This window comes from Rattus norvegicus, chromosome 12, assembly GCF_036323735.1.
Source record: "Rattus norvegicus strain BN/NHsdMcwi chromosome 12, GRCr8, whole genome shotgun sequence".
Classification (NCBI taxonomy): Eukaryota; Metazoa; Chordata; class Mammalia; order Rodentia; family Muridae; genus Rattus; species Rattus norvegicus.
Genome location: NC_086030.1, coordinates 15,936,264 through 15,951,951, shown reverse-complemented (window position 1 = coordinate 15,951,951; position 15,688 = coordinate 15,936,264). Strand labels below are relative to the sequence as shown.

The 15,688-nt window shown below is 48.1% G+C and overlaps 1 protein-coding gene across 3 annotated transcripts in view; it reads right to left on the bottom strand.

Moving 5' to 3' along the window:
* Usp42 (ubiquitin specific peptidase 42) overlaps positions 1 to 15,688 on the bottom strand; it is a 51,320-nt gene that overhangs the window by 2,478 nt on the left and 33,154 nt on the right. For all 3 annotated transcript variants that reach the window (XM_017598289.3, XM_063271139.1, NM_001105909.1), the window contains 14 exons: positions 14,571 to 14,771; positions 11,936 to 12,046; positions 11,017 to 11,119; positions 10,210 to 10,277; positions 9,568 to 9,638; positions 9,098 to 9,180; positions 8,118 to 8,229; positions 7,587 to 7,727; positions 7,311 to 7,411; positions 5,656 to 5,809; positions 4,508 to 5,212; positions 4,309 to 4,403; positions 2,364 to 3,848; positions 1,289 to 1,590 (listed from right to left, as the gene is read on the bottom strand). In XM_017598289.3, coding sequence (XP_017453778.1) covers positions 1,289 to 1,590; positions 2,364 to 3,848; positions 4,309 to 4,403; positions 4,508 to 5,212; positions 5,656 to 5,809; positions 7,311 to 7,411; positions 7,587 to 7,727; positions 8,118 to 8,229; positions 9,098 to 9,180; positions 9,568 to 9,638; positions 10,210 to 10,277; positions 11,017 to 11,119; positions 11,936 to 12,046; positions 14,571 to 14,771 — 3,732 coding nt within the window. The remainder of the gene's footprint in view (positions 1 to 1,288; positions 1,591 to 2,363; positions 3,849 to 4,308; positions 4,404 to 4,507; positions 5,213 to 5,655; positions 5,810 to 7,310; positions 7,412 to 7,586; positions 7,728 to 8,117; positions 8,230 to 9,097; positions 9,181 to 9,567; positions 9,639 to 10,209; positions 10,278 to 11,016; positions 11,120 to 11,935; positions 12,047 to 14,570; positions 14,772 to 15,688) is intronic.

Below are 15,688 nucleotides of genomic sequence, written 5' to 3'. Positions count from 1 at the left end.
ACTGCAGGATGAGCTGTGGGTGCCACAAAGCACGGGCACAGGATGGTCAAGAGCCCCCAGGAGCAGGTCTCTCCCCAGCACAGTGCTCCGCGTTCTCACGTGGGTGAGCATCCACTTCAGGCTGAATGAACTGGGCAAGTCCTACAGGGGCCTGGAGGAAGAGCTGGCGCCTTTCAAGAAAAGGCCAGTGGTCAGGCCCAGAGCAGAGGTGTGGGTGCAGAGGCTAAGTTTAGCTGCAAACCCAGCTGCAGTGTATGGATGGCCTGCCCAGGAGCAAACGATTCCACTTGGGGCCACCAAGATGTCCACATCTCTGTAGGAACACACGTGTCCTTTATCTGTGGCTGTAGTGTCTGGGTGTCTGAGGCGGAAGTGTTGGGCTTCTTATGCTGAGGGCTAGGTGACAAGAACAACAGGTTCTTGGTGCAACAGGCCATGGCTCACCTCCACTGAGTGGCTCCAAACCATAACCGAACCTATGGGCTTCCGCCAGTCTACTGACCCTGGACCCTCCAGCCCCGCACAGTGCTTCACCTGAACAAACACTAGTCCTCAGCACTTCCAACCGTTAAGACTGGCTGTAGGTTGCCAGCCTCTGTGCTAGCCCCACTGACATTCACAAGCCCGATGCTCCCGTCTAGAGGAAGCGTTCGCAGAGAGGAGCAGCAGCCAAGAACAATGGCATTGGCCTGTAATCCCAGCACTCAGGGTGCTGACGTAGAGCTGTGAATCCCAGGCTAGCCTGAACTACATAGGAAGATCAAGGCACAGGGGCTGTTGTGTACAGAGTGCAGTGTACAGACCCACTCTTTTAGGGAGAAGCGATCAGCAGGAACCACCCCAGAATCCAGCAGCCTGAAGGACGCCAGAGCCCCACCCTGGGGCTGCACCTCTAGGGCCCACTCTCGATTCATGGCTTAGGAGCTGGGGTACACTAGTGCATCTAGGGGTTCAGAAATTAGTACAGCATACAGATGTACATGTGTACGTGCACATACATACATACACAGGCACAGAACACTTTAAAAGCCAACGTTCTACTGGGTGACATTGATAGACCCTCGAAATTCCAAGGGTCTGAGCACACAGGCTGTTCTGGGCCTAGAGCTAAGCAGCCTCAGCCTCCACAGCCAGAACGGCCGGCAGAGATGAGAGCTCTGCTCATGCGCAGGTCTTGTTTAGTGCGTCCACTGGAGTCCACACACACACCCTTCTGTGCCTCTGTGTTTCTGTGTCTGTCACCTTTCCCAAAATACTGTGCTCAGAGCTGTGTCCTTAATCCCCTTACCCTGGCCATACTCTGACAGATGACATCTGTCAGGCCGGCTTTCCATCCTTAAATGCTTCGTTTTCTCCCGGAAAGGGCCGCTGTCTTCCACAGGCAGACCATCAGCCAGTAGAAAGGTGCCCTCTGTTCTCCGGAAATGGCCAACGGCCTCATAGCTCGAGAGCTTCGGTAAATGCATCTCAACATCTTTTATAAAGTCCTCCGACTTCCTTGAATGCCTTTTCTTTTTCTTCTTTTTCTTCCGGTGTCTATGGAGGTCAGCATCAGAGTATGCTCCTGAAAAGTCGGATTCTTGCTGGTGCCTGCAGAAGAAGCAGCCAGAGTTCAGCACCAAGGAAAACTGCTCTAGGCTCCCTGTGCCCCAGGATGCCGGCTATGCATATGTGGGCAAATGTCTCCTGCTAACGGGTGGTTTCCTTTCATGGAAACAAGTTTTAAGCGGTCTTCAAGTGTAAGGCCAGATTCCCAGCACTGCTCTGCGTACTCTGCCCTGCGTTCAGGCCCAGGACAGAAGGCAGCCGTGAGCTGCAGCTGCTTACAAAAGACTACGGCAGTCTCCCCCAGCTTAGTGTTTAGTGATAGTCGCTAAAGTGAATCCAGGAATCACATTCATGTTCCCACTCAAACACCCATTAAGACGATCACCAACAGTTAAGCACCCAAGTTACACAAAACCAATCAGTCGGGGGCAATGCCTGTAACCCCAGCACTGGGGACACTGAGGCAGGAGGATCTAAGTTTAAGGCCAGCCCAGGCCTTAAAAACATACAAGAAACAGACTTCAAAATGAGAAATGGTGGCCTAAAAATAAGACAAAAAGCCAAAGAAATAAATGGTGTGTCTTAAGCTCAGAGGCAAAGAAGAAAATACAAGTTAGAAGAATATAAGGACATGGTATAGGCCTGGAAGAGTTGTTAGGAACCAACAGTTTCAAAGCTGTGTGAAATTTTAGGGATGTGAACTAATTAAATCTCTAAACTCAAGAGATTGAAACAGAAACACTGCTAGAGCAATGACGCGGCCTACGGGCTCGGTACCGCCAGGCCAGGGAGGGACGCCCGGCGCCAACTCTCACCTGCTATCCCGAGCCCGGTGTTTATCTTTGGACTTCTTTTTCTTTTTAGATTTTTTGTGCTTCTTTGCCCTTGGCTCTTCTAGCGCGTCCTTCTCCAGGCTTTTGTGGACTTTCTTTTCTGGATGGTCGTCATTATTGTCTAGAGTCTCATACCTCCTTTTCCTCAACTTGACACTTTCGTGTTCATGAAAGCGCTCAGGGAGACTGTGGCTGCTGTCCTGCACACTCAGCGCAGCCTTCTCTTGGAGATGCCTCTCGAGGGGTACAGCAAGGCCAGGGGCCTCTCGTGGGCTATGGAAGTGGGGCCGTTCCTTCCCCCGGGATTGTAGGTCCCAGCCCTTGCGGCCCCAGTAGCTGTCCTTGTGTGGCCGTCCAGACTGGACAAGGCGTTCATGCTCACGACCATGTAGAGGCCGCCACTCGCGGGCTGCCTCCCGGGCCGTGTACAGGGTCGTAGTGTACCTGTCGTGGTAATACCTACACTTGTCCCAGCGCATCTTGTCCGGGTAGAACCTCTCCCTGGCCCAGGCAGGCTCATTTTCCGAGTGGTGGTACCGGCTCCAGTCCTGCTCCAGGCCACTCCTAACCCGTGAGTGATGGTGGCTGTACCTGCTCAGGGAGCGGCGCTCGGGGCTGGCTCTGTCGCCGTGGCCCAGGTGCTGGCCCCCATTGCAGTATGTGTTAGCAGGGTGGCGCTCCTGCTTGGGCCGCTCTCGGCTGTAGCAGCGCCGCTTCTTATGGTGATGGTCCTCTGGTCGGGCCCTGCTGTCCCTCACGTGCTCCCCACTGGAGGACCGGTCTCTCCGGCTCCGATAGTGTCCTCGATCCACTTTCCGAAGGCTGTTCATCTTTTCCTTGGCCGGGGAGGGCTCCTGAGCTTTGGGTCCCACACTGCCTCCATCGCCTCTATCCCCGGCAGCCTGCTCGGCAGCCCCTGCACAGGAGCTGGTGGTCCTGTCAGGCTGAGGGGGCACCGTGTCAGCAGAGACTGCCGAGCTCCTGGAGGAGTCTTCTGCCTCCTCGGACCCCTCTGTACTGAGGTAAAGGAAGAGTTTCTGCTCACACCCGTCCCCTGTGAGCACAGAGGGAGCAGGGCTCAGCCTCTCCACCACTTCAGCCAAGGTGGAGTTCTCAGAGTTCTCAGCTGGATCACCCTTCACCGCTTGCGATGGTTGGCTCGGGTTGGCAGTCAAGTCTCCAGGGTCACACGATTCGGGCACTGGGGCATCCCCCAAGGTAGTACCGGTGCTGTTACAGAGAGCAGGGACGGAAGGCAAAACCTCCATAGGTTCTGCTGAGACGACGACGACGGAAGAGTCTTCTTTGGTACAGCTGATGGTGGGCTCCAGAGGTGACGTGGTGGAAGGGGTCTTCATGCTCCCGTTGGTGACTGCCTCCGGTATCTCAAGGGGACTGGTCTCATCGGTGATGGGCTCCGGCTGTGAAACAGAGGCCCTTGGAGAGCTTCCCCCTGTTGTAGTCCAACTGCAAGACAAAGAAACCAAATCAGTCAGCCTGCCTGCCACACAGGACTGCCCGACAGTTCTACTCAACGCCCTGTAACCTAAGCATATGTGACGAACCAGTATCAAGGTCACTGTGGCTCCTGGGACGACCTTCTGTTTTCACAGCTCTACAGTTCTAGACACCTCATACTTTCAAGCACGCATCTAAGTCATCTGAAAAGCCAAGTGTAGGCAGGAATGGGAGCTACACACACTTGTAACCCCAGCATCTGGGTGACTGGGCAAGAATCTGACACAAGACTGGTCTGCACAGGAAGCTCCAGGCCAGCCTGCACTACACAGAGATCCTGTGTGAACAAGTCCAGGGCTGGGGCTTGCGGCTCAGCTGGCAGTGCTCACCCAGCACATACAAAGCCCTGGGCTGTGTCCTCGAACACACACCAAGTGTGGTGCTGCACACACAGTGGCAGGGCTCCTACCTCTCTTCAACCGCTGGACCTTTTGCCTGGTTGGTAAGCTTGAAAGTCTCAAGGATTTTGTCTTCAGGAACAGACTGCAATGGAGCGGGCGTCACCTACAACGAAACAAAGGTACATCAGCTCTAGCGGCCAGCTCCATGCCTCCTGAAATCCAGCTAAGTGAGCTATGAGACTTCAGCCCAACCTCCCTGCCACTTACCTTTCCAGGAAGACCATTGAGTTTGTTAAAGAGGTTTTCTGTGTGTAGATCGGGCTGGACCTGGCAGCTGGCACTGTCAAATGCCAGGCTGCTCTCTCTCGAGTCACTGTCTGCGCTATTAGCACCATTTAGCATGACGGACTCTTGAAGCTCATGAGGGGAAGCCTCACCGTCCTCATCTGCGGTTTCTGGTCTACTGGACTGAGTGCTGGTCATCATGTCCACACCGTTCTCCTTGGCCAGGCCCTTGGACTCCTCATCAGACTCCTCTGAGGACTCAGCCCCATAGGGGACGAGCACACTGGAGCCCACTTTAGCCTTGCCATTCACCATGGGCTTGGGACAGGACTCACTTGGGGAAACTGATGTCGTGGGTGCATTCGAGGTAGACTGTATTGCAGAAGGGTTAGTGATGGTGGAGGAGGGGGCCGCCTTGCTAGGGGCCTCCAGACAAGGGCCATGGAGGTTGTTATTCAGCTGTGCCTGACCTTGACGAACAGGCAACTTGTTGTGAATACTGATAGTAATTTTTTGTTTCTTAGGGTGTTCCGGAATAACTGAGGGCCTGTTAACAGACCAGTTCTGCACAGACGTCGAAGCCGTAGCAGGACTGGCCCTATTGACGCTGGTGTTTCCGTTAGGGCTTGAAACAGAACTGCTTGGTGTGTCTTTCACCGGCGTGGTGCCATTCAAGTGTGGTGTGTTCTAGAAGGAAGGAGGAGAACAGTTGGGTCAGCACGCTGGACACAGGGTGCACAATGGCTAGGGTCCTTCTCATTTTGGTCTTGGTAACTGACAAACTTCACCTCTGTAAAATACCACCTTTCTGTCAGCTGCTGACATGCCCAAGCCCCTTTCACACTGCCACATTCCTAAGATGACCCCACAGATAAGAGCAAAATGTTACTGAAAAGGCTTCACCGCCCCTAGTCCAACTTTAATAAAGAACCCAACTCTAGCCCGTGAGAAGTGTCGGGTACACAGTAGGTGGGTCCTTAAGCAGCCACTGCATCACTCTCCCATAGAGGCCTCTGAAATAAAGGGCCGCAGGGCCTCAAGCAGGAGCCCAGCTGGAGATGAGGCAGTTACTGCACCGACAGCAGGTTAGGAGTCAGGCAGAAAGGAAGTAAATCCTGACTGAGTGTCACCTTCATCACATGGGGAGGCAGCTGCGGCCCGATGAATCCTGGCGCCGCCTGCTTGCTGTTGACTACACGCTGACTGATCCCTGGCCGGGGGGAGGACTGGCCAGGGCTATGGGCAGGATGAGTGGTCTCCCCTCCATTTTTCACATCATGGGACCTGGGACACAGAATGAAATGGCTTGTGTGAGGAAGGACAGGTTCTTAGAAGATTCATTTACAAATTCAACACAACTCAGCCTGGGAGACGCAGGAGCTGGGACTTCCATGCCTCACAGAGCTTCACACATCACCTCCATTAGGGGCTGCATGGTGAAGGCAGGACACAAGGGCCTGACACAGCGACACACATCCTTTCCCCTAAGACACGTCACCTGGCCCTGGCTAGTGGACCTGCGTGTGCAGGTGAGGCTGGCATCGATACACAGCAATCCACCTGCCTCTGCCCGAGTGCGGCTTTGCCACCACACCTAGCACAAATGAGTCAACGAAATGCTACGGTTTGGGTTTTGGTTTTTTTAAGTTTCTGTCTTTTTGTACTGTTTCAGAGGTCTCGTTCTAAATGAGGCTTGGAACCCCTCATGTAGTTTTCCCTGGCCTCATCCTGCTGCCTGAGGATGAGATTCCGTGCCTGGCTCTCAGCTGATGTTCTGAAGTGTTGTAGATCCTGATAGTTCTACTGTCTGAAAAAGTATTTCTCTGTTTATGTTTTCAATTATACCATTATAGAAAATCTGTAATCTAAAAGTTACTTAGAGAACTGTCACTCACCCCACCTCTCCCCTTCTGATTTAAGATTATCCCATAGGCTTTTTGCCCACTGTTCTTTTCAATACCTGCATTTAATATTTCAACTTGTTTCCCTTCCATATACATCAAGTGCTTTCCCAGAACATTAAAAAAAAAAAGGCTTTATGAAAATCATTGTTAGCAGAAAGATCAAGAAATCAAGGTCAGCCTGTGTAACACAGTCAGACCCTCATCTCCCCCAACTTCCCAAACAAACCACTCTTAGCATTGTCATAGTATCTCAACACATGGATGTGATCACTCTATCATGGGTGAGAGTCTGGGGACAGCCTAATCTGCAGCTGTGGCTGACAGAAGGCTGGCTACCACACAGGAGGCCCTGGGCTCTAACCCAAGTACCTTACAGAGAGGGGCATCCCATTTCTCTCGAGAGGGGCGGAGTTAAGAGTGTACACCTGGGGTTGGGGATTTAGCTCAGTGGTAGAGCGCTTGCCTAGGAAGTGCAAGGCCCTGGGTTCGGTCCCCAGCTCCGGAAAAAAAGAACCAAAAAAAAAAAAAAAAAAAAAAAAAAAGAGTGTGCACCTACAGCAGGACAGACACTGACACTACCAGGACAGACACTGACGCTACCAGGCCTGCGCTCCAACTGGTAAGATACAGGCTGAGAGCACACAGCCCATCCCCAAGGCTCCCACTGTCCCAAGACCACTCCTCAGGGCCATTCCCGCCCTCACGTGTCAGAAGTGACAACAAACTCATCACTCAGAAAGGCCTCCTTGTGCTCAGGTGTGTGGCAACTCCTGTTTAACTTGCTGTTTGTACAAAATAGCTCAAAGTTAAACTTAAATATATGAATGAGGGGGAAGAAGTCGACAGTAACAGCAAAGCTGGCGATCTGTCTGAGGCAATACCTGATATAAAAGAGCACGTAAGCCTGCTGGTTAAGCACCGATCTAATATCACTGGTGGACACGATAGAGTCATTCATCTGATACCAGAGGCCATTGCTAGCCTGCAACGAGATGGAGGGTGGGGTGGGGAGGTGGTAGTTAGATTTAGTCTGATGTTAAAAACCACAGTCAAAAACACCTAAGAAAATAGAGCTTCACACCTCACTGAAAGCTCTACCGTTCACCCCATGATGCAGTGCTGTCCCACAGCAGACGTATTAGCCACCAACAGCTTACCTTGATGTAGCAAAAGTAGTGGCCAGCATGACAGTTAAAACCGGTGTGCACCAGCACAGCATACAAAACATAAATGATGGGCTCTCCGTTGGGCTGAGACATATAGGGCCGGATATCAAGGTACTCGGGATATTTCACGTCCTGAAGAGAAGTGAAAAAAAAGTTCTGCCATTTTTGAAGACACAGGTAGCCCATGTTTTCAGCTACAGGCACACTCCTAAGGAGGGTGTCTGAGGAAGGGACTTGCAGAACCTACGACTGTTGACCCCAGAAACCTAGTGTGGAATAGAAGGGACCTCAAGGAAACCCCGTTGCTTACTGCAGTCAGTAAGGAAGGATCCACACAGTGAATGTTCAACAAAGGTAGTAGGAGTGACAGCTCTAGACATTACTCCTAACGTTTTTATCCCAAGTGACTGGAACATGTGTTATAGCTCTCGTGTCTTGGCCCCTTCACCCTTCATTAATTGGGAAGAAAAGGGGGAAAACCCAGTGTACAGAGATGAGGACAGTCATGAACCATGCACATACCTTAGCAATTTTTCCACCGGTAAAGTTGGCAAACCGTTTCAGTGAAATGGTAAGAACATTAGAGGACCTATGGATGGTGAATCTCTTTGAAGCTGGAACCATCTTTTTGCACCTTAAAGCACAGGAAGGAAGGGTTAGGAGACTCAGTGTTGAAACATCTCAAGTGTTTTGGTTTTACTTTCAGAAACACCTTACATTAAGATTTTAAAACAAGGGCTGGAGAGATGGCTCAGCAGTGAAGAGCACTGGCTGCTCTTCCAGAGGATCTTGGTTCAATTCCCAGCACCTAAGTGGCAGCTCACAACTGTCTGTAACTCCAGTTCTAGGATATCAGACAGACAGACAGACAGACAGACAGACAGACACACACACACACACACACACAGTCAAATCACCAATGTACATAAAATAAAAATAAAGATATTTTACCCCCTTGGACCAATAGTCAAAATTGTAAAATTAAAAATTCCATGAGGCCTGGAGGTAAGTGGAACATTCGCTTAGTATGTACAAGGGCCCAGTTTCACTCCTCTGTAATCCCCACATACACAGAATAGTAATAACAGTTACAGAGGGAGCTGACCAATATTATGAAAGAGATGTAAGCTGGCAGTTTGGGATAATCAAAGATCAAAAGCAGGCTGGGCCACACAGAAGAAAGACCCTGCCTTTAAAAAGGCAGCACTCAGTAAACGTGACATTGAATAACAGCATTTGCCTGTCACATGTGAGACTGGCTCAACCGCCAATATCAACCAACAGAACAAAGACATAAAAATCAGTTAAAAAGCCCTGAAAATCGGGGTTGGGGATTTAGCTCAGGGGTAGAGTGCTTGCCTAGGAGGAGCAAGGCCCTGGGTTCGGTCCCCAGCTCCGAAAAAAAGAACCAAAAAAAAAAAAAAAAAAAAGCCCTGAAAATCGAGTCAGTGCAAGCACTGACCATCACAGGAAAGTGGACAGAAGCCCCCACCCCATCATACTTGCTACATTTGTAGGAGTTTTCTCCATCCAGTTGTTCTGGCTTCACGAACTGTTCCAGCGCCTTGGTAACGCTCTGTGCAGCCTAGGAAAGGGGTATAGACATCATGTCACCACGGGCACTGCCAGGGGCTGAGACAGACAGACAGATGAAATGTGCACGCAGACACACACTAACACGCACCCTTGAAGAGTCTAAACATTTTTTTAAAAGCAAGCTTTTTAGTACTTGTGGAGCAGTATAGATCACGGCACTAAAGAATGAATTCTAAGAGGCAGGTTTTACATTTCTCTGAAATATTTTTTCTTTATAATAGTAAGCACAGACTGAATATATAATCAGAAAAGCAAACACAAGCAACAAGAGTGTGTTAAAGTTTCTAAGAGCAACAATCATCTAAGTTTGATCGGTATGAGAATGTATAAAGTCCGAGGAAACAGATTTAACCACAACTGTAACTGCTGAGCTCACCTTAATCTCCAGTGTTATGTCCAGGTATGGATCAAAGGTGTCTGAAACACCCTTGCAATTTAAACACTTGACTGAAATAAAAGAAAATATGAACAGTGAGTAAAGTCCACTTTCCGCCTTACCAACTACTGAAAGAACAGAAAACACTTCAAAATAAAGAACTGAAGAGCACAGCTTTTATTACGATGGAGAAACAACTGTAATACATACTATGTACTGTGGGTAGACGTGTGACAAGCCTAGCCCCTATGAGTGACTGGCTGGAATGTAGAGTGCTCTACCCTGTAGCCACTGTATGATTCAGAAATGAGAAGACTTTACCCTGAACACATATCTGCACACATAACGGTACATGTATTTGGATACCATCAGAACGGACGCTGACTTAGCCCTCAACAGGAAATGAAGTGGCACTTCTTACATCTGTCTTCACACAGAAAGATTTCTAACAGTAAGAGAAATTTGAAAATCTCATGCACAGTATGCTCCCAGCTTGCGCATCCATAAGCAAGCACCAGAAGGCTATACTGGAAACAGAAGTCTGGGCAGACCTGGGTCTACTTCTCATTATTACCCTGCCTACTGCTAATATTTAAAACTGTAAGCATGTGTGCTACGATGAACCATCAAACAAAACCTTACCTCGGGATCTTAGGTAGCCTCCAAATATCTGGCAGACCAGGGTGGTGGCCTGGGTATGTCTGTCTAATCTGAAAAACAGTCAGAAGTGACATGAGAGGAGAGCTTGGCAAGCACTACTGTGAATGCTGTGGCTATATTTTAAAGACAGCTGTGTTTATACCGGAGTAAAAATTCAGAGGAGAATCACAAAAGGTGATGACATCAGAACATGTCACAGCTAGAGAAGGTCCCACTCCGAGGACATGAGGAGGACACAAGACACGCTGTCATGAGGGGATCTGAGCCAGAGAATGGAGAAGGCGCCCTTTGCAAACCTGGCCTTCTTTTCTTTCCCAAGGCCTGGTAAGGGGAGCTGAAGGTAGAGCGCCTTCCTGTGCTCAGCACGAGTGAGCGCTCACTCAGACCAATCCTCAGACACTGTGAGCCTGTGTGAGTGGCCGCCACCCTGCAGGGCCTTAGCACCTTCACCTCCAGCCCCCCTCAGTGTGCATTTGGGTTTTAAGAAGCTACAGAAGCTGACTGAAGAGGGTTAGGGCAGACTGCTGAATCTGAAGATGAACGAGAAACTATTAAACCTGGTAAAATGTAGGAGGAGCTACACTGGGACCCGGAAACCAAACAGCAACAAGCCTGGAGCCGACGGCCCAGTATCTAGGGCAGCAAAGTCAACAGCTCTGGTAAGCGCAGCACTGCTAATCCTAGGAAAAGGTGATGGACCCCAAGGTACATCAGACTGACCTGTGTGCCTTCAAGTAGACAGGCTGGGTACATGATCTAAAGAAGCAACATACACTCTGCTGTACTTACTTATTGCTGCCATTTAAACATGCTTTCTGCATGGCATCGACCGTGTACTGAAGAAATTCATGGGCATCTTCTTGGTTACCAAAACGGAAATGTCTAGCTATACCTATAAGAGTTGAAGAAAGACGGGGCTTTATTATGACATACCTTATGCCATGGCAACACTCCTAAAAGCAACACCTTCTAGTACGCTCCCGGAAAGATCCCTCAATGACTGACTGTTTTTTGAGGCTGAGTCTTATGTATCTCAACCGGGCCTCAGACTCTCCACATAACTGAAGATGACCTGGAACTCCTGATCCTCCTGCCTTCTGTTATTACAAGTGTGCATCACCACACTCAGGTAATCTCTGACTTTTAGCAGCTTTTTTTTTTTTTTTTTTTTATTGTGTCAAGCCAGGAGAGAAGGAGAGGAAGAGAGGAAGAGAGAGAGAGAAAGAGTGGAATTTTAGCAGCTTTTTAAGCAAAAGGATTATAGTCTGCCTCTTGTCACCTAACTACTCAGCTAGAAGCCTGAACAAGTTTTGTGTTCATTTTTATTACAACTTGGCTAATTAAAATGATATGAAGTTGTAGTCCAAAAAGCGCAGAGCACATCGATACGGTGGGCGTGGCAACACACGCCTGTGCTCTGTGCTTGGCATGTGGAAACCAGCAGATAAAGAGTTAGACCAGACTGGGACAAAGGAGACCCTGTCTCAGAACGCAAGTGTGGAAGAAAAAAGAAAATGCATACAAGCGCCACAGGGTGTTACACATCTATGACTGGTCAGCACTTGAGAGGATGATTCAGGATCCGGACCATGAATTTGGGGTTAGCCTGCCCTACAGAGTGAGTCCTTAACCCAAAAGGCAAGGAGGAAAAGGAATGGAGGACAACTAGACACGGGCTACTGCCCTGAGCTGCTGCCGTGAGACTTACGCCGCATTTCATTGATGACGAACATGGGCTTGATAACATCCCCAGGGTTGCTAAGTGCCTGGGTAATGTGCGTCTGCATTGTGCACATCATACAGAATCCTTCTGCATGGCCTGCAAGACAATGAGAATCCAAATGAGCACAACGTGACAATGTGTAACAGGAAGGCAGACCAGAAGTGAGGGGCAAATGCTCAAATGCAGCAGGTGCCAGCTGCCGTGTGCGCCCTGAGCTTGCTGTCGTCTGGGAAGCCTGGGGCTGGGTATGTCCTGACCACTTTAAAGTCAAGGGAAGAAACGTGCCCGAGGAGGTCAGGTATTTATTAAGGAGCAGGTACGCGCAAGATAAAGATGCACACTGTCTCGGTGGAGAAGGCTAATCTCTGAGCGCAGTGTGAACTGTCACAGCAGAGGCCTTTGAGCACATGTGGGCCCCAGCACTGAAAAAAAAAACCACATTCTTTCTTCACATCACAAACAGAAATTATCTAAAAAGGTACCCAGGTCCTTTGGGTAATGTACAGAAGAAAACGTAGTAAAAATATCTCCGACCTTAGTTTTTTGTTTTTGTTTTTTTTACATTTTTCTTATTCTGTGTATATTCTGTAGGGACACACATGCCAATGTGTAGAGGTCAGAGGACCACTTGTGGGAATCTGTCCGTTCCTTCTCTAACGGGGATCCTAGGTATTGAGTTCAGGTTGTCAGGTCTGGTGGCGAACAACCTGACCCTCCGAGTCATCTTGCCAGCTCAAGGTTTCTTAATAGAACATTTAAGATATAACTGATAAAAAGTTTAAAAAAAGAACTACAACTTCTGACAAGTAAAACACATTTTCCAAAAGACTTTGAGATGAATGAAAAGACACATCCGAGACAGGAAAAAACATTTACAAATCTCAGTCTACCATTTCCAAAAGCTATAAAACCCTCAAACTTCAACATATTGGAAAACTAGTTTTCAGACAAATATTTAAAAAAATATTTGAAAGGGGAGAGGGAGCTCAACTGGCAGACTGCTCACCCAGCACACGGTTACGCGGTTCTGAAGCCCCGGGCTATGAACACCTGTAATCCCAGGACTCGAGTTTTGTAAAAGCAGGAGGATCAGAAGTGGCTGAGCCTGTCTGGGCTACATAAGATCCTATCTCAGGAAAAAAAAATTGACTAGACATTTCATTTTAGCCATGTAAACATCTAGAGTTCAAATCCTCACAAGATGTTTACATCATTACTGAGAGAAGTGCAGAGAAAAGTCACAGCAGTCAGAAGACACTAGAAACATTCCTGAGAAAGATCACACTGGTGAAGATGGGGCCGACGGTACAAGTGAGGGACAGACCATTCGCCTAGCCTAGCAGGCCTGGCACTCTAGCCTCAAGCCCCAGCGCACCTCTCCCCCACAACAAAAAAGCCCTGAGCACATCTTGTGTTAGAAAATGGTGTGAACACAATTTTTCTCCCCTGCTGGTTGGGAAATGTTTAAAAGTTATGTGCCAGCACAGGATGAAACCATTTCATTCTTACCCATGTACCAATCTGTTTTATAAAGATTTGGTTACTTGATTATTTATTGGAGACAGGATCCAGGTAACCCAGCCTGGCCGGGAACTCACTCTGTAGTGAACCTTCGCGTCCCAAGTGTGTAGCTGTGTAATTTGTCACAGCTCAGAACAGGTTGGTACAGGCAACCAACAGAATAATGTTGAATTAATTATGTCAAATCAGGCAAAATAGAATAATATATCCGTTCAAACTCCATATATGTAGCATACAAAAAGTAAATAAAATCAAGCCTATTGTTGTGAAGTGCAGATGAGTAGGTACCTGGGGCAGAGGCAGTGGGGACTGCAGAGAGGCACCAGGAAACTTTTGGATTTGATCAGCATAACTGTGGCCATATCTCAGAGGTGTACACAAACGTCAACATGCATCAACTTGTGACTCTAAAGGACAGGTTTACTATCAATCATACCTCAAAAGATCTGTGGCAGGGGTAGGGACAGCAGACAACCCCAAACTGAACGATTTATTTTCAAATTTCACTAGCCAACACTGAGCTGGGCTTTTACTGAGTTAAAAGAATTGTAAAACACCAGGAATGCCAGGTCACATCTGGGAGGCTGAGGAGAATGTTGGACTTGATTTAAGGCTGGCAGATTACATAGTGAGACTGAGACACACACACACACACACACACACACACACACACACACACACACACACAAAATAAATAAAAATCAAGGGATTCTGAAATGTCAAAAGCTAACGAAATAAGCTTCTTTTAAAATACTTTACAGATAAATTAGGTATGAAATGTTCTTTATGCAACCCCAAATCAATCCTAGAAGTCCCTCCCACCCCACCCCAGTTTCTAAACCAGCAAACCAACTTCTTGGTGATCATTTAATTTGGTTTTTTTTGTTATTGTTGTTGATTTTTTTTTCTTCACTGCAGGCTGAGGATTAAACCCAGGGCCTTGTACATGTTAGCTGAGCACACTATACCACCAAGCTGAACACCGAGCCCATGGCCATGTAATGTCACTAAACACTTTATGTCATTTCAGAAGAGGACAGCATTAGGGAAGTAAACTACAGCACTGAAAACATGCACTCAAAGAGTATAAGGCACTCACATGTCTTGGAGTGTTCATGGGATAGCATGTAGTTGGCGAGGGGTGGTGTGTAAGTCAGACATTGCAACGCAGCATTGGCAAAACAGGTATTGCCCAAATTCTGCAGCCCAGCGCCAACTCGATGACTTTGTTGCCACTTAAGACAAATCTTTTCAGATGGAAATAGGACCTTTTGAGGAGGAGCAATGCCATCACCTAGGACTTAAAAACAGAGCAAAACATTAAAAACAAAGAAGCAAAATACACAGCAATGTCTGAATCTGATCAAGATTCCACGCCCTGTTACTAGCCTGCCACACACAGAGGAGAAAGTCCAGATCCTATTTAACTTCACACTCATTTGGCTTCTTCAAGGACACAGGGGGAGGGTACAAACTAAAGAATCTACAGAGACATGAGTCCATCTGAAACAAAGGCAGATTTCATTGACACTAGTTAAAAAATCTTTCCGAGGGCCTGCAAGAGGGCTCGGCAGGCAAAATAACTTGCCACACAAGTGTGACGACCTGAGTTTAATCATGGAACCTGCAGCAGAAGCATAGAACCTGACCCCGGAACTTATCTCCTGACCTCTACATACACACCATAACATGGACACACTCACACACAATAATACAATGTTTAAAAATTATATAATGGAGAAATCTAAACATTGACTGGATTTATTTGTATTTCTGTGTGTGCCATACCTGTGCACACACAGACACTGGTGCTGTGAAGGCCAGAAGGTATAAGACACAACACACACACACACACACACACACACACACACACACACACACACACGCACGCACAGGTAGTCGTTTCAGAGGCCATGAATTGCTGGCAGCTGGCTGATGGATTTATGGGAGTTTTTTAGAGCTACAACTTTATATTCTGACAATGTAGCTCAGTTAACAGAATGCTTCCTTCAAATGCAGAGAAGGTCCTAGGTAACCCCAGTGCTCAGGAGGTAGAGACAAGAGAATCAAGAAGACAAAACAATCAGGCCAGCTTCGGCTACACAAGGAGTTTGAGACCAAAATAAAAGTTTGTTCCTCAAGAAACTGGGAATTAAAGAAAAGTTCAGTCCTGACAAATAGAAATCGATCCACCCTATTTGTGATACACATTACTAA